Source organism: Arachis stenosperma, chromosome 6, assembly GCF_014773155.1.
Source record: "Arachis stenosperma cultivar V10309 chromosome 6, arast.V10309.gnm1.PFL2, whole genome shotgun sequence".
NCBI lineage: Eukaryota > Viridiplantae > Streptophyta > Magnoliopsida > Fabales > Fabaceae > Arachis > Arachis stenosperma.
In genome coordinates this window covers 80,885,656-80,911,189 of record NC_080382.1, presented here as the reverse complement: position 1 = coordinate 80,911,189, position 25,534 = coordinate 80,885,656, and the positions used below count along the sequence as shown (strand labels likewise).

The 25,534-nt window shown below is 38.8% G+C and overlaps 1 protein-coding gene and 1 non-coding gene across 2 annotated transcripts; both read left to right on the top strand.

Annotated features, from left to right (window-relative positions):
- Window positions 1–2,070: 2,070 nt before the first annotated feature.
- Window positions 2,071–2,178, top strand: LOC130937451 (small nucleolar RNA R71). Its single transcript, XR_009068671.1, has one exon. It is a non-coding gene; the product is annotated as a small nucleolar RNA R71 (small nucleolar RNA).
- A 3,907-nt stretch (window positions 2,179–6,085) lies between these two features.
- LOC130934232 (uncharacterized) lies at window positions 6,086–7,080 on the top strand. Its single transcript, XM_057863820.1, has 2 exons — window positions 6,086–6,541; window positions 6,589–7,080. Exons 1-2 carry the CDS (start codon window positions 6,086–6,088, stop codon window positions 7,078–7,080), a joined length of 948 nt encoding a protein of 315 aa, XP_057719803.1.
- Window positions 7,081–25,534: the final 18,454 nt, after the last annotated feature.

The window sequence follows — 25,534 nt, the reverse complement described above, 5'->3', positions numbered from 1 at the left end:
CCTATCATTAATCAACCAAACACATCAAAGCTATGCTCAAAATCATGAGATATTCATTCTTTCACAATATGCAACAAACATAGCATAAAACCTCATGAAATTGCATTAATTCATCTATGGTTGATTCGATCAAAGGAAGCATGAAAATCTACCTAAATTGGCTTGCTTAGAGCTCAAGAAAGTGCATAATTCAAGTGAAAACAAAAGAAAAAGGCTAGTGAAACTAGGCTAAGATGACTTGTCATCATGCTATTTTTCTTTCTGTTTTTCATTCTATTTTTGCTTTTTCAATTGTTTTTGTGACTTCACATGATCATCAACCTACAGAAAACATAAAATATAACATTGGGTTGCCTCCCAACAAGCGCTTCTTTAATGTCAGTAGCTTGACAGTGGGCTCTCATGGAACCTCCCAACACCAAACTTAGAGTTTGAATGTGGGGGTTTAACACCAAACTTAGAATTTGGTTGTGGCCTCCCAACACCAAACTTAGAGTTTGACTGTGGGGGGCTCTGTTTGACTCTATTTTGAGAGAAGCTCTTCATGCTTCCTCTCCATGGTTACAGAGGGATACCCTTGAGCCTTAAACACAAGGGAGTCTTCATTCACTTGAATGATCAATTCTCCTCTGTCAACATCAATCACAGCCTTTGCTGTGGCTAGGAAGGGTTTGCCAAGGATGATGGATTCATCCATGCATTTCCCAGTCTCTAGGACTATGAAATCAGCAGGGAAGTAATGGTCTTCAACCTTTACCAGAACATCCTCTACAAGTCCATAAGCTTGTTTTCTTGAATTGTCTGCCATCTCTAGTGAGATTCTTGCAGCTTGTACCTCAAAGATCCCTAGCTTCTCCATTACAGAGAGAGGCATGAGGTTTATGCTTGACCCTAGGTCACACAGAGCCTTCTCGAAGGTCATGGTGCCTAATGTACAAGGTATTGAGAACTTCCCAGGGTCCTGTCTCTTTTGAGGTAATCTCTGCCTAGTCAAGTCATCCAATTCTTTGGTGAGCAAAGGGTGTTCATCCTCCCAAGTCTCATTACCAAATAACTTGTCATTTAGCTTCATGATTGCTCCAAGGTACTTAGCAACTTGCTCTTCAGTGACATCTTCATCCTCTTCAGAGGAAGAATACTCATCAGAGCTCATGAATGGCAGAAGTAAATCCAATGGAATCTCTATGGTCTCAGTGTGAGCCTCAGATTCCCATGGTTCCTCATTAGGGAACTCATGGAGGCCAGTGGACGTCGGTTGAGGTCTTCCTCAGTGGCGATCACTGCCTCTTTCTCCTCTCCAAATTCGGCCATGTTTATGGCCTTACACTCTCCTTTTGGATTCTCTTCTGTATTACTTAGAAGAGTACTAGGAGGGAGTTCAGTAACTTTCTTACTCAGCTGACCCACTTGTGCCTCCAAGTTTCTAATGGAGGACCTTATTTCAGTCATGAAACTTTGAGTGGTTTTGATTAGATCTGAGACCATAGTTGCTAAGTCAGAGTGGCTCTGCTTAGAATTCTCTGTCTGTTGCTGAGAAGATGATGGAAAAGGCTTGCCATTGCTAAACCTGTTTCTTCCACCATTATTGTTGTTGAAACCTTGTTGAGGTCTCTGTTGATCCTTCCATGAGAGATTTGGATGATTTCTCCATGAAGGATTATAGGTGTTTCCATAGGGTTCTCCCATGTAATTCACCTCTTCCATTGATGGGTTCTCAGGATCATAAGCTTCTTCTTCAGATGAAGCGTCCTTAGTACTGCTTGGTGCAGCTTACATTCCAGACAGACTTTGAGAAATCATATTGACTTGCTGAGTCAATATTTTGTTCTGAGCCAATATGGCATTCAGAGTATCAATCTCAAGAACTCCTTTCTTCTGATTCGTCCCATTGTTCACAGGATTCCTTTCAGAAGTGTACATGAATTGGTTATTTGCAACCATTTCAATGAGTTCTTGAGCTTCTGTAGGCGTCTTCTTCAGATGAAGAGATCCTCCAACAGAGCTATCCAATGACATCTTGGACAGTTCAGACAGACCATCATAGAAGATACCTATGATGCTCCATTCAGAAAGCATGTCAGAAGGACACTTTCTGATAAATTATTTGTATCTTTCCCAAGCTTCATAGAGGGATTCACCTTCCTTCTGTCTGAAGGTTTGGACTTCCACTCTAAGCTTACTCAATTTTTGAGGTGGAAAGAACTTTGCCAAGAAGGCATTGACTAGCTTTTCCCAAGAGTTCAGGCTTTCTTTAGGTTGTGAGTCCAACCATATCCTAGCTCTGTCTCTTACAGCAAAGGGGAATAGCATAAGTCTGTAGACCTCAGGGTCAACCCCATTGGTCTTGATAGTGACATTGCAAGAATTCAGCTAAAAACTAATGAGGATCTTCCAATGGAAGTCCATGGAACTTGCAATTCTGTTGCATTAGAGAAACTAATTGAGGCTTAAGCTCAAAGTTGTTTGCTCCAATGGCAAGAATAGAGATGCTTCTCCCATAGAAGTCGGGAGTAGGTGCAGTAAAGTCACCCAGCACCTTCCTTGCATTGTTGGCATTGTTGTTGTTTTCGGCTGCCATGTCTTCTTCTTGTTTGAAGATTTCTGTTGGGTCCTCTACAGAGAGTAGTGCTTTGGCTTCTCTTAGCTTTCGCTTTAAGGTCCTTTCAGGTTCAGGGTCAGCCTCAACAAGAATGCTTTTGTCTTTACTCCTGCTCATATGAAAGAGAAGAGAACAAGAAAATATGGAATCCTCTATGTCATAGGATAGAGATTTCTTGAGGTGTCAGAAGAAAAGAAGAATAAAAGGAGGAGGTAGAAGAATTTGAACTTATCAAGAGGGATAGAGTTCGAATTGTGTATTGAGGAGGAGTGTTAGTCCATAAATAGAAGGATGTGAGAAGAGGGGAAGAATTTTTGAAAATAAATTAAAAGATTTTGAAGAAATTTAAAAAATTGAAGAATGATTTTCGAAAATTAAAGTTGGGAAAGAAATAACGTGATTTTTGAAAAAGATTTTGAAATTAGAAATCAAAAGATATGATTGAAAACTATTAAAAAAAGATGTGATCAAGAAGATATGATTGAAAAGTTATGCTTTTAAGATGATATGATTGAAAAGATATGATTGAAAAATAATTTAAAAAGATTTGATTTTTAAAATTAATGACTTGGCTAACAAGAAATTTAAAAGATATGATTCAAACATTAAACCTTTCTCAACGGAAAAGGCAACATACTTGAAATGTTGAATCAAATCATTAATTGTTAGCAAGTATTTTTGAAAAATGGAAAGAAATTGATTTTGAAAATATATGATTGAGAAGATATGATTTGAAAAAGATTTGATTTTGAAAAATTATGGAAACTTGAAAAAAATCTGAATTAAAAACAAAATCTTCCCTCTTGTGCCATCCTGGCGTTGAACGCCCAGAATGGTATCCATTCTGGTGTTTAACGCCCAAAACTCTACCTTTTTGGGCGTTAAACGCCCAGCCAGGTACCCTGGCTGGCGTTTAAATGCCAGTTTTCCTTCTTCACTGGGCGTTTTGAACGCCCAGCTTTTTCTGTGTAATTCCTCTGCTATATGTTCTGAATCTTCAATTCTCTGTATTATTGACTTGAAAAGACACAAATTAAAATTTTTTTTTGAATTTTTAATGATGATGAATAATCAAAATGAAACTAAGATCAAATAAACAATGCATGTAAGACACCAAACTTAGAAGTTTGTATACTATTGACACTAACAAATTGAGAATGCATATGAGAAACAACAAAATACTCAAGACAAGAGAATTTAAAGATCAAAGCAAGGAAATCATCAAGAACAACTTGAAGATCAATGAAGAACATAATGCATGTAATTTTCGAAAATTAGAAGAATAAAGACATGCAATTGACACCAAATTTAAAATTAGACACTAGACTCAAACAAGAAACATAAAAGTGTTTTTTTGATTTTAAGATTTTATAATTTTTTTTGGATTTTTCGAAAATTATATGGAAAAAAAAAATAAAGAGGATCAAAACTTTTAATAAGAATTCCAGGAATCATGCAATGTTAGTCTAAAGCTTCAGTTTAAAAAGGATTAGACATGTCTGGCCAAGCTTCAACAGGACATTACATTCAATAGCTAAATTGATGAGAATCAATCAGCTTTTGTGATGATAAGAACATCACCTTGAAACTCTAGAATTCATTCTTAAAAATTCTGAAGAAAAGATACCTAATCTAAGCAACAAGATGAACCGTCAGTTGACCAAACTCGAACAGTCCCCGGCAACGGCGCCAAAAACTTGGTGCACAAAATTGTGATCATCAATGGCGCCATCAACATGGTACGCTCAATTACAATCTCAACTCTTTATCAAAACTTCACACAACTAACCAGCAAGTGCACTGGGTCGTCCAAGTAATAAACCTTACGCGAGTAAGGGTCGATCCCACGGAGATTGTTGGTATGAAGCAAGCTATGGTCATCTTGTAAATCTCAGTCAGGCGGATTCAAATGGTTATGGAGGATTGATAATTAAAAGATGAATAAAACATAAAATAAAGATAGAGATACTTATGTAATTCATTGGTGAGAATTTTAGATAAGCGTATGGAGATGCTTTGTCCCTTCCGTCTCTCTGCTTTCCTACTGTCTTCATCCAATCCTTCGTACTCCTTTCCATGGTGAGCTGTATGTTGGGCATCACCGTTGTCAATGGCTACAGTCCCGTCCTCTCAGTGAAAATGTTCAACGCGCTTTGTCACAGCACCGCTATTCATCTGTCGGCTCTCGATCATGTCGGAATAGAATCCAGTGATTCTTTTGCGTCTGTCACTAACACCCCACAATTGTGAGTTTGAAGCTCGTCACAGTCATTCAATCCTTGAATCCTACTCGGAATACCACAGACAAGGTTTAGACTTTTCGGATTCTCAAGAATGCCGCCATCAATTCTAGCTTATACCACGAAGATTCTAATTAAGGAATCCAAGTGATAAACATTCAAGCCTTATTTGCATGTAGAACGGAAGTGGTTGTCAGGCACGCGTTCATAAGTGAGAATGATGATGAGCGTCACATAATCATCACATTCATCATGTTCTTGGGTGCAAATGAATATCTTAGAACAAGAATAAGCTGAATTGAATAGAAGAACAATAGTAATTGCATTAATACTCGAGGTACAGTAGAGCTCCACACCTTAATCTATAGTGTGTAGAAACTCCACCGTTGAAAATACATAAGAAGAAGGTTCAGGCATGGCTGTGAGGCCAGCCCCCATGATCTAAGAACTAGACGTCCAAAGATGATCAGAAGATCTAAAGTGATCCAAAGATGAAAATACAATAGCAAAAGGTCCTATTTATAGAGAACTAGTAGCTTAGGGTTTACAAAAATGAGTAAATGACGTAAAAATCCACTTCCAGGCCCACTTGGTGTGTGCTTGGGCTGAGCATTGAAGCTTACATGTGTAGAGACTTTTCTTGGAGTTAAACGCTAGCTTTTGTGCCAGTTTGGGCGTTTAACTCCCACTTTTGTGCCAGTTCCGGCGTTTAACACCGGGCAATCTTGAGCTGATTTGGAACGCCGGTTTGGGCCATCAAATCTCGAGCAAAGTATGGACTATTATATATTGCGGGAAAGCCCAGGATGTCTATTTTCAAAAGCAATTGAGAGCGCGCTAATTGGGCTTCTGTAGCTCCAGAAAATCTACTTCGAGTGCAGGGAGGTCAGAATCCAACAGCATCTGCAGTCCTTTTCAGCCTCTGAATCAGATTTTTGCTCAGGTCTCTCAATTTTAGCCAGAAAATACCTGAAATCACAGAAAAACACACAAACTCATAGTAAAGTCCAAAAAAGTGAATTTTAAATAAAAACTAATAAAAATATAATAAAAACTAACTAAAATATACTAAAAACATACTAAAAACAATGCCAAAAAGCGTATAAATAATCCGCTCATCAAACGTCCATGCAAGGGAGGTCAGTCATTCATTGATAACAACCCTCCTAAACAAACTAGTATTCCCCCTTCCAAATCAAATGGTATTTGGCCTCCTTCAACCAAGGTTGATGAGTACAAGGCTAAGATGCCATTTCCTCAGAAACTCTGTCAAGAGGAAAGGGATAAACAGTTTGCTCGCTTTGTGGTGTATCTCAAAACACTAGAGATAAAGATCCCTTTTGTAGAAGCTCTTGAACAGATACCTTCTTATGCAAAGTTCATGAAGGATATTCTAAGTCATAAGAAAGATTGGAGGGAGACACAAACAGTCATCCTCACTGAGGAATATAGTGCAATCATTCAGAACAGCTTACCAAAGAAGCTTAAAGATCCTGGAAGCTTTATGATACCATACATTCTAGGTGATGCTTGTACAAGGACAGCTCTATGTGACCTTGGAGCAAGCATCAACCTAATACCTACTTCTTTAATAAATAAGCTCTGTTTGATTGAGGAAGTCAAACCAACCCGCATGTTCCATCAACTTGCTGATGGGTCTATTAAGATACCATCAGGAGTGATAGAGGACATGATTGTCAAGGTTGGTTTTTTGCCTTTCCCACTGACATTGTGGTATTGGACATAGAGGGGCACAAGAGTGCATCTCTCATCCTAGGAAGACCCTTCCTAGTTACAGGACAAACCTTCATTGATGTTGAAAAAGGGGAAGTAACCCTAAGAGTCAATAAGGAGAAGTTCGTACTGAATGCTGTGAAGGCTATGCAGCATCCAGACATTCCTGAGGAATGCATGAGCATTGACTTCATTGATTCCCTGGTGGAAGAAGTCAACATGGCCAAAAGCTTCAAGGACAGGCTTGATGATATCCTTGATGATACTCAGCCTGACTCAGAGAAAATTCTGGAAACCTCTAACGAAATGGAGAAGCTAAGAATCCAAGAGGTTACCTTGCATAAGGACTCGATAATATTCAACGTTCTCAAACCTCCATTACCCCTTGACAAGGGAGGCACTTGCATAAAGGATTCAGCATCCAAGCCTCCACCCTTGGATGGAACTTATTCAATCCATCCTAAGACCAAACGTAAGTTTGTTGTTGGATGTACACCATCCACCTAGGAGGAAGGCCCTAAAAGGAAGATACATAGGGGCTGAAAAAACAAAAATATCCCTACTGAGGGCTTTTCACCATGGAAGATGGTGGTATTCACTTATCCCATCATGGTTTTCACCATGATCATGTGCATTAGTCAAGAGACAGAATTCACATCAGTAAAAATAGAACACTCCAGATGGAGTGTTAAAGTTGAACGCCAGCCAAGGAGCCCCTATTGGGCATTCAATGCCCTAAGAGGGTAGCATTGCTGGCGTTGAATGCCAGCCAGGGAATAGCCCCTGGGCGTTCAAACCCCAGTGCAAGAGATCAGGGAGTCTAGAATTCCCTAGCCTCTCAGGACTAAGAGGTCCCACAGAAGCTCCACCTACCGCACCTTCTTCTTCTTCATTGATCATGTTTGCTCGAGGAGGAGCAAAACTCTTAAGTTTGGTGTTGGGCAAAAGCTTTACTTTTGTGACTTCTACCACTCTTAAGTATAGAAGAAGAGGATGGAGCAAACTAGATAGTATGCACATGAGCCTGTGCAGCCACCTTAACAAAGACAAATGAGTGACATCGAAGAGATCAAGCACTACATTGGATCCTCAAGGAGGAGCACTAGCCACCATCATTCAGGTGGATTCGTTCTTTTTTTCACCCCTTTCCTCTTATTTTTGTTTTTTGTTTTCTGTCTGTTTTATTTGCTCTCTTATTCTAGTTGCATGATCATTTGCATTTGATGTCTTAAAAGCTGTAACATATTCCATATATCTCTCACCTTGCTTAAATGAAACATTTTTATTTGAAAAGAATTGAGAGATGCATGAATTTTAAGTTTAAAATAAGATTAGTTTAATTGGTTTGATGTGGTGTCATTTGCTTTTGTTTTCTAAATGTATGATTAAACAATGCATATTTGAAGTTAAAATTTATGAATGTTGGCTCTTGAAAGAATAAGAAAAAAGGAAAAGTATTATTAATGATCTAAAAAATCTAAAAATTAATTCTTGAAGCAAGAAAAAGCAGCAAAAAGAAAAATAAAAAGCTTGCATGCAAAAAAATAAAAAAATAAATAAAAAGAAAGAAAAAAAATAAAAAGTGAGCATAAAAATCCAATAACACTTTAAACCAAAAGGCAAGGGTAAAATGGCCCAAGGCTTTGAGCATCAGTGGTTAAGAGGGCCCAAAGGAATAAAATCCTGGCCTAAGCGGCTCAATCTAAGTTGTCCCTAACCATGTGCTTGTGGCATGAAGGTGTCAACTGAAAAACTTGAGACTGAGCGGTTAAAGTCGTGGTCCAAAGCAAAAAGAGTGTGCTTAAAAACTCTGGACACCTCTATCTGGGGACTCTAGCAAAGCTGAGTCATAATCTGAAAAAGTTTACCCAGGTAAAGTGTCTGTGGCATGAATGTATCCGGTGGTAATACTGGAAAACAGAGCGCTTAGGTCACGGCCAAGACTCAAAAAGCTGTGTTCAAGAATAAAAATAAGCTTAACTATGATAGTCAATAATATTATCGGGATTCTAAGTTCCTAAAGATGCCAACATCTCTGAGTTTCAATGGATAGTGAGATGCCAAAACTAGTCAGAAGCAAAAAGCTACTAAGTCCCGCTCATCTAATTTTAACTAAGCTTCATTTGAAACTTAGAAATTTATTGTATCTTAATTTTTTGTCCATCCTACTGTGTTTTTAGTTGCTTAGGGAAAAGCAACAGCTTAAGTTTGGTGTTGTGATGAGTGATAAACCCCATTTGTAGGGTTTATCTTATGCTTCATTTAAGGGATTTTATGACCTTTTACCCACATTTATTCAATGAAATAGCATGGTTTTATAACTTCTCCTTTAATTGTGCTTAAGAGTGAAAACATGCTTTTTAGGTCTTAAAATAGCTAAATTTAATTCTCCTTGATTCCACTAGATGCCTTGATATGTTTGTTAAGTGATTTCAGATTTAGGAGGCAAAGATTGGATCAAGGGAATGAAGGAAAAGCATGTAAAGATGGAGAACTCATGAAAAAATGTAGGAATCGCAAAAGCTGTCAAGCCGACCTCTTCGCACTTAATCGACCATAACTTGAGCTACAGAGGTCCAAATGATGCGGTTCTACTTGGGTTGGAAAGCTAATATCCGGGGCTTCGAAATGATATAAGATTTGCCATAGTTGCTACACGTTTGGTGATGCGCACGTGCACTGTACGCGCACGCGTCATTGCTGCCATATGATCCACTTAAAGCAATACGTGGCCAGCAATTAAAGGTATTACGTGATGAGAAAAATTAGTGTCGATCTAGAATTTATCAAAATATGAGTTTCTTCGTTGTAAGTATAGCCTAGACCAATGACGTGCAAAAAATAACCGATTAAGAATTTATATTGGAAATAACGTTGCAAGTACAGTTCTTAACCGATGAAAATTCCGCGTATCAATTTAAAAGGGGTTTGTCACAAATCAAGAATAAAATACTGGGAGTAGAATTCCTAGGTCGTCTCCCAACGAGTTGCTAAGAGAGTGCTATTTATTGGTAAGGAATTTTTCACGAAATTTGGAGTTTGGAGAATGGATAAATAAATGATTATAAATTAAAGCAGTGGAAATTGAGGAGAGATTTTATGTAATTAATATAAAAAGCCTTGACTAGGAGAAGATTAATCGGAAGTTCTATCCTTGTTGGATTTTCCCAAGAGTAATAGTAAGAGGTTGTTATTTTTACTTAGTTAACCCTTACCGAATAAAGAAAAGTCAAGTAATTGAGCCAACTCTTATTTACAAGTCCTAATCCTCTCCCTTGGAAAGGATTATCGTTAGTGACTAGAGAGTCAGCCAACAACTTCTAATTACAAGTTAACTCTTGAGTATTCCAACTCAAGGGTCTCCTATTAATTAACTCCAAAGTCAAGTTGAGAACCTACTCCATTGACATGGATGCCATTTTCTCATACATGTAAAGGGAGTAGAAAGAAGACATGGTAATTAAAATTGAATTGCGATAATTAAGGAAACAAAGAAATTAAATAGAAAAATACTCCTTGCATTAATAAATTCCAAACTTGAAGATATCCATATGTAACCTTAAACAAGATAAATGGGAAATAAAAGAGTAAAGGAATAAGAAAACAAACTATGATAATAGAGACTTCAATGGAGGTAGTTAACTCTTCTCAATATCCAATCAAAAAGCATAAAACTAGAAATCTAAGAATCTATGAATATGAAAAACCCTATAGGAAGTAGTAATTCCTCTTTCCAAGATTCAAAAACCAAAACTAAACTAGTGAATGAGAATATGTGAGTCTATTTTGAGTTGCTGCTGTCCCCTGGCTCTAGTCTGGGTTTCTGGGCCGAAAACTGCGTCCAAACTCAGCCCAAAATCGCCCCCAGCGTCTTCTGCAATTTATGCACGTGCCGCATGTCACGCGTATGTGTCGGTCACGCGTACGCGTCGATGGTCTTCTGCGCGTGTTACGCGTTCGCGTCAGTTACGCGTGCGCGTCGCTGTGGAATGTCCCAAGTTACGCGCACGCGTGAGTCGTGCGTGCGCGTCGATCCTCGCTGGTAAGCTCCTTAGTTTCTTGTGTTCCTTCCATTTCTGCAAGCCTCCTTTCCATCCTCTAAGCCATTCCTGCCCTATAAAGCCTAAAAACACTTAACACATGGATCACAGCATCGAATGGTATGAAGGGGAATTAAAAATACACAATTTAACGGCTTAGGAAGCAAGTTTTCAATCATATAATAAAATTGGGAAGGATTTGTAAAACCATGCATTTTGTATGAATAAGTGTGCAAAGAACTAATAAAAACCACTCAATTTAGCACAAGATAAACCACAAAATAGTAGTTTCTTAACCAACAAACAATCCTCAACATCAAAGTTTAATTCAAATCAATTATATCAACCGAGTATAATGAAACCTCAGGTCGTTCTTCCCTAGGATGCAATTGAAATGTCACTTTTTGGTTGTTAAGAAAAAGGATTTTGAATCAAGGAATGAAAGATTAAAAGAACTAAAAAAAATAAAAGAACTAAGAGATGAGCAAAATTTGAATTAAAGTAAGTAAAAAGAAGATATGATCAAAACTAGTGAAAATGCTAAGAATGCATAAAAGATCCTTGACTTGGGAATTGAGAATTCAAGGAATCCTATAATGGTCATAACCACAACTATGATAATTATGATGAATCAATCTCACTTAGTTAACCCCTAACATCGAGGAGTAGGTCAAGCAAGCATAATTGATCTTAATCCATAAGTCCTAGCTAACTTATCAAACTAGTTGATAGAAAACTAGCTTTAATTGAAACAAGAGTCAACTAACTCCCAAAGAATTACCACTAAATGTCGGACATTATGACTCTAGTATCCTAGGAACTCAAATCCCAAGCCAAGGTGTGAAAATCTACTCAAAACTCAAAATTGGCATTTTCACAAACACTTGGTGGGCACAAAACCAAAACATGAGAAATTACAAGGAAAATTAGAAAACTATAACCAACTATTCACAAAACCAAATATAAACAAGCAATCAAGCATAAAGAAAGCATGAAATATTAAATTCATCAATCAAAACTTCAAGAAACACAAAATTGCAAATATGAACAAAGTAACTTAAACCAAAAGAAATGAAAGTAAAAGTGCTTTAATTAAAGAGAAAATTAAGAGTACTTACTGATGGCTGGAAAATTGGATTTCCACACACACTAACCGGCAAGTGTACCGGGTCGCATCAAGTAATAATAACTCACAAGAGTGAGGTCGATCCCATAGGGATTGAAGGATTGAGCAACTTTAGTTAGGTGATGAATTTAGTTAAGCGAATAGTGATGAATTGAATGGAATTGATTTAACAGAAAGTAAATGACAAGGAATTTAAATTGCTGACAGTAAATTGGCAGGAAGTGGCAGAAAACTAAATTTGACTGAAACTTAAGGTGCAAGAAATTAAAAGTGCTGAATCTTAAAGTGCAAGAAAAGTAAACAGCTGAATCTTAAAGGAGGCAGGAATACTAAATAACAAGAAACTTAAATTGCATGAATAGTAAAAGGAATTGGGTATTGGGAATCAAACAGAACTGATAAATGTAACAGCAAGTGCAGAGGATCAAAGTGAAAGAAATTTAAAGTAAATGTTTCATCAGGGATTGGAGATACTATAATCCTTCAAGAATCAATTGGGTCTCAACTCTTTTCTCAATCATCTAGTAGATCTATGGCGGATTGAAATTGATTGGATCCCAATTCCTTGGCAATCCAATCTCTCAAATCATAATCAATCTTACCAATTCCTTGATCTAATTGCAATGAGAAGAGGTTAAGTGCAAATCTCTCATCCATAAGCCACACTAGCTCTCAAGATCTCAATTCTTCCCGAATGGTGTTGATCAAGAGAGTAGTGAAGGATAGAACTCCAATTCTAATGCAAGTATTTCCCCTTCCGAGGCTCACACAAGCATTCATGAATTCAACCTCCTTCCAGAGTGAAGAATTCTAAATCAAAACAGAAGATACCCAATAGCTAAAAAGATGAGTTGAGAAGAAGAAGAATTTCACTGAATCATGGGAAATACAATAGAGCTCCTTCCCCTAATGAAGGTGGGATTTAGTTCATCATTGCTCTAGTACCCAAAACAGAAAATAAAATGCAGAAGAAGAAAATGAAGAACATAAAGGGAAAAATCAACTCAGATCTAAAACTCAAAGAAAGAACTAAGAGAAAGCTGAAAAAAATATCCAAAGAGGAAGCCCCTTGAAAATTGAATGTTCTCTTATTTATACACCTTATAAATTAGTCATTCCAATACTTGGAGTGGACTTTCTGGCCTTTGATGAAACTGATCATAATGGGTTCTCAGCTGATGTGGTTGGGGCTTGCTTCAAGAGAACGTAGCATTCTCAAAGTGAACGCTGCGTTCATTCACCGATGCGTGCGCGCCCTTAGTGCGTGCGCATCCCTTGCGTTTTTTCCTATCGACACGTGCGCGTCGATGCTGTCTTCTGTCTCAACCATGTTCGCGGCATACCATGTGTGCGTCCGCGTCCATGGTAGTGTTCACAAACTGAATGCTACGTTCGCGCCATAAACGCTCTCTAGGCATGCGTGTCTTGTGCGCGTGTGCGTGGATGATGAAATGCCACTTCTGCGTCTAGTGTCATGTATGCGTCTGTGATAAACCACTATTTCATGGTTTATCTTGTGCTCAATTGAGTGGTTTTTATCAACTCTTTATTGATGTGCGGAAAACGATCCGACACAAAACTCACCGGCAAGTGTACCGGGTCGCATCAAGTAATAATAACTCACATGAGTGAGGTCGATCCCACAGGGATTGAAGGATTGAGCAATTTTAGTTTAGTGGTTGGTTTAGTCAAGCGAATCAAGTGTTGGTTGAGTGATTTGTGGTTAACAGGAAGTAAATGACAGTAAATGTAAAGGGGGAAGGGCAAATTGCAGTAAATTAAAGAGCAGGAAAGTAAACTTGCAGAATCTTAAAGAACAAGAAAGTAAATGACTGAAACTTAAAGTGCAAGAAATGTAAATTGCAGTAACTTAAATTGCAAGGAATGTAAATTGCTTGAATATAAAAGGGGTTTGAGGACTGGGATTGCAGAATCTAAACAAAGAGAAATTGAATTGCCACAATTAATAAGGCAGAAATTGAATTGGAAGCTATGATGATTCTAACAGAAATTGAAATTAAAATGCAGCAAGGTTCACAGATGAACCAAAAGGAAATTGGGATCTCAGGGTTCAAGAGACTAGGTAGCAGAGCCTAGATCTCAATTACCTTCCCAGATCCAAGTAATCAAGAAATTAACAAGAATTAGAAGAAGAAGCAGTAAAGGAAATTGAAATTGAATTCAATTATGCAGAAGGTGATTGAAGAGATTTTGAATGGAGGTTGAGACAGAATTTCCTCAACTCTTCACACCCAAAACTCAAAACAAGAAAATTAAAAGTGCTCAGGCAAGAATGAGGAAGAAGAGAGATCAATTCTCCTCCCCAATTCTCTGAACTCTCGGTCAAATTTCTCAAGGAAAGTGCAAAAGCTCAAAGCTCAAAGAAAGTGCCAAATTCAAAAGCAAAGCTAAAAGTTCAAAGTAAAGGTGAAAGTAAAAGTCCTAATTACATCAAACTAACTCCTATTTATACACTTTCTATTCTTGGATATTGGGATTTGGATGGGCTTTTGATTTGGTGAAGAAATGAATTCAATTGGAATTTTAATTGAATTTTTCGGCCCAAAATGGTAGCTCCCAGGAGGCTGCCCTGCCCTTGTGGAGGGCAGGGCAGGATTTGGTGCGTGTTGGTGCTTCCTTGGTGCGGCTTGGTGCAGTCTTGGTGCGCAAAACGCTGCCCTGCCCTCGCGGAGGGCAGGGCAGAAAAACGTGGTGCTGCCAGGATCGTGTGTGGTGCGCGCTGGTGCTGCCAGGGTATTGATTTGGTGCGCCAGACTCACTTCTTGGTGCGCCAGAGTTGTGCACCAACAAAATGCTGCCCTGCCCTCGCGGAGGGCAGGGCAGTGTTTCCAAAATGAGGTCCCGTGTTCGAATCTGGGCAGAAACACACGCTCAATCATTTTCCTTGGTTTCTTGGCACGGTAATGGACCTTAGTTCCTTGCTTCCTCATGGTCCCGTGTTCAACTCTTGTGGCAAGCATTTGGAGACATTTTCCTTTGATTTTCTTCCTTGGTGAGCCCGATACTGCCCTTGTGGAGGGCAGGGCAACATTTTATTCCTCTTGATTCCAAGGCACAAATTTGTGCTCTGCCCTTGTAGTGGGCAGGGCAGAGTTGCCTTCCTTTCTTAGTTCCCTTATGTTGCCCTCCTAGAGGGCAGTGTGCCCTTGTGGAGGGCAATGCTTGCCTCCCTCATTGCATGCGACACACTTTTCCTTCCTTTGACCACGCTTCCTTCTCCTTGGGTCACGCTTTCTTAGGCCACGCTTTTCTCTTTTTTTCTTTTCTTCACCTACAATAAACCAAAACAACCACTCAAAGTATCACTAAATTCAAGAGGCTTATAAATCAATTAAAATTCAATTAAAATTAGCTTAAACCTCATGATTTAACATTAATTTCATGGTGGTTGCTTGATTAAAAGAAGTTATGCATTTTCACTCCAAATCACTTACTTAGGATGCAAGAAAGTGCATAAATGCTAACAAAACAAGTGAAATTAGCTTGAAAAATGGGTATATGATGACTTGTCATCACAACACCAAACTTAATCTTGCTTGTCCCCAAGCAAGCATCAAAACTAAGAGTAAATGAAATGAATAAGAAAAGAACACATATCCTTATTAGGCATATAGCAGAACTTGATCTATGGGGTCTTTATGCAGATAATGATAACTCAAGTTATTGTTTGCTGTTACATAATACACATTTTTCATCAAAGGTTTGCTAAACTTGCTGTCATAAGACTCACTTTTTAATTCCTCCCTTGCTAACTTTTCTTGGCTTACAATGCTTAACAAGCTTATTATTCTTTTGGAGGTTTGGTGTCAAATGTTGCAGTGATAGCCTTTGGCTTTATTTGTTTCTTTCTTTTACTCAACATCTCTCCACCACAGACACTTGGCTCACTAATTTTTCCTAGGATCATTGATGCCCAACATCTCTTTGGATAACTAAATGTTTTGTATCTAAGTTGCTCTTTATTGTGGACTTTCAATTGGCCATCCCAAATCAGTTGATCTAAGTGACCGGGTTTTAAAATACCCCTTAGAATTTACTCATCCAAGCATATCTCAGTACAAGAACACCACAGGCATATGTCCTAGGGTCCAAGCTATTGGTGTCCAACCTTTATTTTTTGTTTTTATTGCCATTTTGGCTTTTTCTTTCCCTTTTCTTTCTGTTTTTGTTACCAAGGGCTTTTTCATTATTGATAAGAGTCTTTACAACAGCAAGCTAACTCACACTTGAATGAGAATGATATTATGCAGCAGTTATTTCATGAGTTATGCATTTAATCAAACACATATACCACCACCAACTTCCATTCTTACTTATGCAACATTGGATATTTCACTTTTCAATTCAAACCAAATCTCTTTTATTCAAGCATATGGGAAACAAAACAAAATTTAAAGCTAAGTGATGGATAACAAGTATTATGCAGATTTAGCATTTTTCTAGCTATTTATTAACTAACTAAAATGAAAAACAAAGAACAAAAATTGCATGAAGTAAAAGAAATAAATGATGGAGGCATATCATGTTTCAGACATGCATCTCCTTATTAAAGGCATAAAAAGAAGCATGAAAGAACTTTGCCACCTTCTAATGGTCGTGGCTGCTGCTTGATTCTCCCTTCTTCTTCTTTCTCTTCCCTGTCTTGGAATAATCTCGGATCTCTTCACCAGGACATCTTCTACCCCAAACGGAATCTAAGAGTCCTGAGAGCCCAACATCTTCCAATCTTTTAAAGGTTGCCTCAGTATATTGATGAGATCTTGCCTGTTGCTTGGCTAAAAATTCAGGGCATTGCTCAAATGGCTTGATCTCAGGATTGAGTGTTGGCAAATTGTGGGTCAAGTACTCCAACCTTGCTTGCATGTTTTCATCATTCTCCATTCTTTGGGCGTATCTAACTTCTCCCATGGTGTGATGAAAATTCTTCCATTGATACAGGTTGTGACTATATTCCCCTGCTTTAGCTTGACTAAAATACAGTTTATCATATGATTCTTTGAACTCTTTGTATTGCTCTTTTTGTCCTTCAAGAATCTGTGCTTGAAATTCTTGCTGCTGAGTCATCATTTGTTGTTGCCATCTCTCTTGTTTCTCCTCCATTTGATGCTGCCAAGCTTCTCGTTCCTCTTTGTCTTTCAGATATTGCTCCCTAAACTCTGGATGGGGCTCTAGATATTGCGCTGGGCACCCCTGATTTTGCCCTTGTTTAGTTTGCATGAGTTGTTGGGATAGCTCTTCTATTGCTCTGTGTAGATGGCTCATGTCTATGGCATCATGAGCTTGATTTCGTCCTTCCTCTCTTTGGGTTCTCCTTTGTCTGGGAGCTACCACCCCCTCTGGATCATCTTCCTCATTTATTCCTTCCATACTCTTCTTAGTGATCCCTTTTCCCTTTTTTACTTTTTCTGTGTCCTCATCTTCAAAGATTACTCCAGCTTTGTCACATAGCCTGAGGATGGTACTTGGATGTCCAAGACCCTTTGATTTGCTTGTGCTATCGGCCATTTCTTGAATACTGTCAGCTATGAGTTGTGCGAGGTTGATCTCACCTCCATGCAAGATGCAGTATGTCAAGAGTGCTCGTTTGATTGTGACCCAAGAAGCGTTTCCAGTAGGAAGATTAGATCTTCTCACTATTTCATACCATCCCTTAGCCACAGGAGTGAGATTTATCCTCCTTAAGTGACTTGGAACTCCCTTTGAATCTCTTTCCCAATCTGTATTTTCCACACATAACCCTTGCAGGATCTCATCAGGATTATTTTCCATTTGCAATCTAGTTTCATAACTGGGCTCTGCATAGGTTATGGTTCTCAACTTGAGGGCTCTTGTGATGGCAGCTGGGCTAAAGCTCACTTCAACTCCTCTGACATAACTTGTGTAAGGAGCACTATCTTTGTTTTCTTTCACAGCATTTGCATAGAACTCCCTGATCATGACTGCACCGATGTCAGTTAAAGGAGCACACAAGAGTTCCCACCTTCTTTCTTTAGTAATTTGCCTCATGATGGGGTATTCTCCTTCCTTCAAATCAAGACCTTTCTCATAGATGACATTCTTTGCCTTCATGAACCTATGATATCTCCCTTCATGGAATTGGGATCTAAATTTGGTTGCATCAAAGGATGGAGGTTCGGCCACCATAGGTTCCTTTCCCGGCCTCCTTTTTGAACTTGCGGAGGCCATTGAAGTTGAGGTGAAAAGAAAGAAGAAGTGAGAAAAGAAGAAGTTTGTGTTGTGTTTGGGGAGAGTTTTGGTTCGGTTCTATTGTGAGACAAGGGGATTATGTTGGTTTTAGGAGTAAAGAGGATTATGATTCTCATATGAGGGTAGCTTGAGTGAGTCTGCAAACCGTTTGGTGCAACGGCTATTAATAGGCCAAGTCTTCAAGCTTCTCAACAAAACCACAATGAATGAATGAAGAAGGAACCCGTTAGTGCTCATGAATGGCCAAGATTGAGTTGTTCATCCAAGGAATGCATGAAATGGACGGCCTGCATGTATTGTTGAGGCTTTGACGAGGATCCTTCTCTCATTGGCTGCATGCATTTAGGTGTTCAATGTTGCATGCATGCAAATTCTGTTCCCCATGAGCGCGTTCTTCTAGGCACATGTGACCATCTTCTCATAGCTGATCCTAGCCGTGGCCCCTCCTTGCTTTTGTCTCAATCTTTTTCTCCTGCATGAACCAAATTAGCTAGCTTAGAGCATTAATATACTCGTTGGCAATTTATTTGCAAGAATAAAATAAATTGTTTTGGTTTGTTTAATAGTTATTAAAATTTTTTTGTGATCAATTGTGTCCCTAAATAAAAATGCTAAAATTTGGTGAACACCAAACTTATCTTTTATTGAGGGGATGGCTTAACATTGCAAACCGTTCTTCACAATTGATGCATTTAAAAAAAATTTGATGTATGATTCCCTTTTTTTTGTATGGTTTTGAGTCCATGATTGGGAAATGATCTTCTGAACATTGTTACACATGCAGACACCAACTTAGTGTTTGATCCTATGCTTCATCAAAAAGAATTATGCATATGTTCCAAGAATAACTCCCTTTCTTTTTGAAAAGCAAAAATTAAGTGTGCCTTAAGGGACACCAAACTTAGAAGTCTGACTTATGCTCTAAAATGTGCATTTATCAAATATGAAAGTTCAAAATCATACTCAGGAAATCATAGCTTATTAAAGAGAAGACAGAAATTTTAAATCATGGGTTGCCTCCCATGAAGCGCTCTTTTATTGTCACTAGCTTGACATTGAACTCCCTTTAAGGTGGTTGATGTTGGTGATGTCTCAACTTGTCACCTCTCACTGTAAGCTTTCTCTGTGTTCCTTGATGCTCAATTTCAATGTGCTCAAGAGAGAGTACTTGATTGACAGTGTAATAATCCTTTGTTCCCAGCTGTTGATACACTAGTTGCACCTTGTCACCTTTAGAAAATCCTTCAGTTGGGATTTTCTTGTTCTTCCACCCTTTGTGAGCTTTTTTCTTACTCTTCATCTTTTTCTTTCTTGTTGATCTTTCTTTCTTGACAGTGACTTGAGTTGTGATACCTTCCTTCTTGTTCATCACCCCTGCTTCCTCTTGATTTCCTTTTTCTTCTTGTACAATCTCACTCTCTTGTTTTATTATTTTGTCGGTTGCTTGCTTTGGAAGGAAGTCACCACTTGTCTTGCTTGGTTCTTCATTCCTTTGTGATTCTGGAAAGACTTTCAAGGTGATGCTTTCCTCATGCATCCTGAGGGTTAGCTCTCCCTGTTCTATATCCACAATGGCTCTAGCAGTGGCCAAAAATGGTCGACCAAGTATTATGGAGTCATTTCCATTTTCTGAAGAATCCAAGATCACAAAATCTGCCGGATAGATGAACTTGTCAACCTTAACTAAAAGGTTCTCAATCAGCCCCTTAGGATACACTACTGATTGATCCACCAATTCCAAGGATATCTGTATTGGTTTCACCTCCTCTATGCCAAGCTTTTTCACTAAAGAAGATGGGATTAGATTTATGCTTGCTCCTAAATCACACATCCCCTTGTTGATGAATAGGTTTCCAATAGTGCAGGGTAGGAAGAAACCTCCAGGATCTTCAAGCTTAGGAGGGAGTCCCTTTCTGATGAGTGCACTGCATTCTTCACTAAGCATTACAGTCTCCTTCTCATTCCAACTTCTCTTCTTGTTGATGAGCTCCTTTAGAAACTTGGCATACAGAGGCATTTGCTCTAATGCCTCAGCCAAAGGTATGTTGATTTCTAGCTTCTTGAAAGTCTCAAGAAATTTGTGGAAGTGGTGATCCTTTGTTTCCTTGTGGAATTTCTGTGGATAAGGCAGTGGTGGTGTTGAGCTCTTCTCCTCTTGATGTTGTCTTGGGTTTGGTTCCTCCATGATTTGCTTCCCTTTCTTCAAATTTTGTGGTTTGTTGTTTTCTTCTGTGAGTTTTCCTGGAACATTCTTAGTTGTCATGTCCTTGTTGATGGCTTCATTATTCTTTGTTGGCTCATTGTCATTGTTCTTGGTTGTTCCTTGGTTACCATCCAATAACACTTTTCCACTTCTTAGTTGCACGACCTTGCATTCTTCCTTTGGGTTGGGAATGGTGTCACTTGGTAGTGAGCTTGATGGTTTTTCAACAGAAATCTGTTTGGAGATTTGTCCAATCTGCCTCTCTAGATTCTTCATGGAAGCTTCTTGGTTCTTTGTTGTCAATTCTTAGTTCTTCATCATTTTCTCCATGAGCAGCTCTAGATTAGTGATCCTCTGTGAATCTTGTGAGATTGGTTGATTTTGGGGTGTTGATGGATGATGGTAAGTGCCTTGGTTAGTTGGGTGGTTATTGGGTAGGTGATGGTTAGAATTGGGGTAGTTGTTTTGTGGTTTTCTGTATGTGTTTTGGTTAGTGTTTGGCTGGGGGTTGTGGTTTGTGTTCTTCCAATTGTTCTGACTTGAGTTTCTTTGCCATGATTGTTGGTTTTGATTGTGGTTGTCTCCCCATCTGAGGTTGGGATGGTTCTTCCAATATGGATTGTAAGTATCCCCATAGACTTCATTTGTTCCAGGATTTTGGTTGTGCATGTATTGGACTTGCTCTTGCTGTTGCTCCTTTTGAGTTTCTTCACTTTGCACCCAAGTGGTTGGTGGTTGGCTTGTGGTGCTTACTGCTGCCACTTGCAATCCATCAATTCTTTTGGCCATTTGCTCAAACTGTTGTTGAATCTGCTGCTGCATCATCTTGTTCTGAGCTAGAATTGAATCCACTCCTTCCAACTCCATTACTCCTCTTCTTTGTGATGGTTGGCGTTGTCTTTGATGAGCAAAGAAATATTGGTTGTTGGCCACCATATCAATGAGGTTTTGAGCTTCCTCTGTGGTTTTCATGAGTTGTAATGAGCCTCCAGCTGAATGATCAAGTGCTTCTTGAGCTTTTAGAGTGAGTCCTTCATAGAAGTTTTGCAACTTATCCCATTCAGTAAACATCTCTGGTGGACACTTTCTCAATAGAGCTTTGTATCTTTCCCATGCTTCATATAAATTCTCAGCCTCCATTTGAGTGAATGTCTGCACCTCTGTCTTCAATCTTAAGATTCTTTGAGGGGGATAAAATTTGGCAAGGAACTTGCTCACCAAGTCATCCCAAGTGTTGATGCTTTCCTTTGGGAACGTTTCTAGCCATTGAGTGGCTTTGTCTCTGAGAGAGAATGGAAAGAGCAACAATTTGTAACTGTCAGGGGGCACACCATTGGTTTTAACAGTGTCACAAATCCTCAAGAAGGTGGATAAGTGTTGATTTGGGTCCTCCAATGGTCCTCCTCCAAAGGAACAGTTGTTTTGAACCAAAGTGATGAGTTGTGGCTTTAATTCAAAGTTGTTTGCATTGACATTGGGAGGAAGAATGCTACTCCCACAGTGTCTAGCATTTGCAAATGTGTATGAAGCCAAGACTCTGCGTTGTTGTTGGTTATTGTTGGCTCCTTCTCCTGGTTGGTTGGGATCTCCTTCCATCTCTTGGAATTCCTCCTCAGATTCTTCCTCTCCAATAACGTTCTTTCCCCTTTCAGCTCTTCTTATTCTTCGAAGAGTTCTTTGGCCAATTTCAGAGAGGATAGGGGAAGATCTTCCTGTACCTGACATACAAACACAGAACAATAAACACACAGACCCAGAAAATCAATAAAACTTCAATCTATTGCTAGAATGAGGTTTAGTTAGTTTAAGCAAAAATTCAAACAGTTAGTGTGTTAGAGAAACAGAAAAGAAAAAGTGCTTAATCTAGACCTCCACTTCACTTAATCATTGTCAATCTATTTCAATCCCCCGCAACGGCGCCAAAAACTTGATGTGCGGAAAACGATCCGACACAAAACTCACCGGCAAGTGTACCGGGTCGCATCAAGTAATAATAACTCACATGAGTGAGGTCGATCCCACAGGGATTGAAGGATTGAGCAATTTTAGTTTAGTGGTTGGTTTAGTCAAGCGAATCAAGTGTTGGTTGAGTGATTTGTGGTTAACAGGAAGTAAATGACAGTAAATGTAAAGGGGGAAGGGCAAATTGCAGTAAATTAAAGAGCAGGAAAGTAAACTTGCAGAATCTTAAAGAACAAGAAAGTAAATGACTGAAACTTAAAGTGCAAGAAATGTAAATTGCAGTAACTTAAATTGCAAGGAATGTAAATTGCTTGAATATAAAAGGGGTTTGAGGACTGGGATTGCAGAATCTAAACAAAGAGAAATTGAATTGCCACAATTAATAAGGCAGAAATTGAATTGGAAGCTATGATGATTCTAACAGAAATTGAAATTAAAATGCAGCAAGGTTCACAGATGAACCAAAAGGAAATTGGGATCTCAGGGTTCAAGAGACTAGGTAGCAGAGCCTAGATCTCAATTACCTTCCCAGATCCAAGTAATCAAAGAAATTAACAAGAATTAGAAGAAGAAGCAGTAAAGGAAATTGAAATTGAATTCAATTATGCAGAAGGTGATTGAAGAGATTTTGAATGGAGGTTGAGACAGAATTTCCTCAACTCTTCACACCCAAAACTCAAAACAAGAAAATTAAAAGTGCTCAGGCAAGAATGAGGAAGAAGAGAGATTAATTCTCCTCCCCAATTCTCTGAACTCTCGGTCAAATTTCTCAAGGAAAGTGCAAAAGCTCAAAGCTCAAAGAAAGTGCCAAATTCAAAAGCAAAGCTAAAAGTTCAAAGTAAAGGTGAAAGTAAAAGTCCTAATTACATCAAACTAACTCCTATTTATACACTTTCTATTCTTGGATATTGGGATTTGGATGGGCTTTTGATTTGGTGAAGAAATGAATTCAATTGGAATTTTAATTGAATTTTTCGGCCCAAAATGGTAGCTCCCAGGAGGCTGCCCTGCCCTTGTGGAGGGCAGGGCAGGATTTGGTGCGTGTTGGTGCTTCCTTGGTGCGGCTTGGTGCAGTCTTGGTGCGCAAAACGCTGCCCTGCCCTCGCGGAGGGCAGGGCAGAAAAACGTGGTGCTGCCAGGATCGTGTGTGGTGCGTGCTGGTGCTGCCAGGGTATTGATTTGGTGCGCCAGACTCACTTCTTGGTGCGCCAGAGTTGTGCACCAACAAAATGCTGCCCTGCCCTCGCGGAGGGCAGGGCAGTGTTTCCAAAATGAGGTCCCGTGTTCGAATCTGGGCAGAAACACACGCTCAATCATTTTCCTTGGTTTCTTGGCACGGTAATGGACCTTAGTTCCTTGCTTCCTCATGGTCCCGTGTTCAACTCTTGTGGCAAGCATTTGGAGACATTTTCCTTTGATTTTCTTCCTTGGTGAGCCCGATACTGCCCTTGTGGAGGGCAGGGCAACATTTTATTCCTCTTGATTCCAAGGCACAAATTTGTGCTCTGCCCTTGTAGTGGGCAGGGCAGAGTTGCCTTCCTTTCTTAGTTCCCTTATGTTGCCCTCCTAGAGGGCAGTGTGCCCTTGTGGAGGGCAATGCTTGCCTCCCTCATTGCATGCGACACACTTTTCCTTCCTTTGACCACGCTTCCTTCTCCTTGGGTCACGCTTTCTTAGGCCACGCTTTTCTCTTTTTTTCTTTTCTTCACCTACAATAAACCAAAACAACCACTCAAAGTATCACTAAATTCAAGAGGCTTATAAATCAATTAAAATTCAATTAAAATTAGCTTAAACCTCATGATTTAACATTAATTTCATGGTGGTTGCCTGATTAAAAGAAGTTATGCATTTTCACTCTAAATCACTTACTTAGGATGCAAGAAAGTGCATAAATGCTAACAAAACAAGTGAAATTAGCTTGAAAAATGGGTATATGATGACTTGTCATCATTTATCCACTTATTCATACTATTTGCATGGTTTTACTTTTTCCTTCCGGATTTTGTGCTATAATTGAAAACATGCTTCTTTGTGCTTTAAATTTGCTACGTTTAATCCTCTCTTATTACCATTCAATGCCTTGATATGTGTGTTAAGTGATTTCAGATATTACAGGGCAGGAATGGCTTAGAGGATGGAAAGGAAGCATGCAAAAGTGGAAGGAATACAAGAAGTTGAAGAAATTGCTAAGCTGTCCAGCCTGACGTCTTCGCAATCAAACGGTCATAAGTTGAGCTACAGAGGTTCAAATGAGGCGGTTCTAATTGCATTGGAAAGCTAACATCCGGAGCTTCGATTTGATATATAATTCTATATAGTGCCCATACAGAAAAACGACGTGCACGCGTGAATCACGCGGACGCATCGTTCTGCAGAAAAATCAGCGACCTGCATGTGGCAAAATTCGCCCCCAACGATTTTGGACCGCGTTTTGATCCAGTTTTCGGCCCAGAAAACACATATTAGAGGCTATAAAGTGGGAGAATCCATCCATACTTAACACAACTTTCATATTCACAATTTGAGGTTTAGATGTAGTTTTTAGAGAGAGATGCTCTCTCCTCTCTCTTAGGTTTTAGGATTTAGGATTTCTTTTAGGATTAGTATTTCTACTTCTCAATTTTCAGGTTTAATATTCCTTTACTTTTCTTTATGTTTTCTTCTACTTTTATTTATTCTATTACTTTAGTTGATTACTTGATGTTGCCAATTTGGTTTATGGATTCTTATGTTCAATCTAACTTTCTATTTAATATAATTTGAGGTATTTTAGATATATGATTTTAATTTATCTTTTTACACTCTTAGCTTTGGTTGAGTAATTAGAGACTCTTGAGTTATCAAACTCAGCTAATGATTGAAAATTGGAATTCTTGCTGATTGAATTAAATTTCCCTAACTCTAGTCTTTTCTTAGGAATTGACTAGGACTTGAGGAATCAAATTGATTTATCCACTTAACATACCTTTATAGTTAGAGGTTGACCAAGTGGGAGCAAAAGCCAATTCTCATCACAATTGATAAGGATAACTAGGATAGGACTTCTAATTTTCATACCTTCCCAAGAGCTTTATTAGTTATTAATTTAATTTCTTGCAATCACTTTTCTTGTTCAACCTTTTTAAAACCCAAAAATATTGTTTTCCATAACCAATAATAAAAAACACCTCCCTGCAATTCCTTGAGAAGACGACCCAAGGTTTGAATACTTCGGTTTATAAATTTATTGGGTTTTGTTACTTGTGACAACCAAACTTTTGTACAAAAGGATTTTCTGTTGGTTTAGAAACTATACTTACAACGTGATTATTTTTATGAAATTCTTTACCATCAATTAATCCGAACGTCAGTCTGCGCCCAAACTACAAGAAAAACACCAATTCAAGTACACTTGAAAAG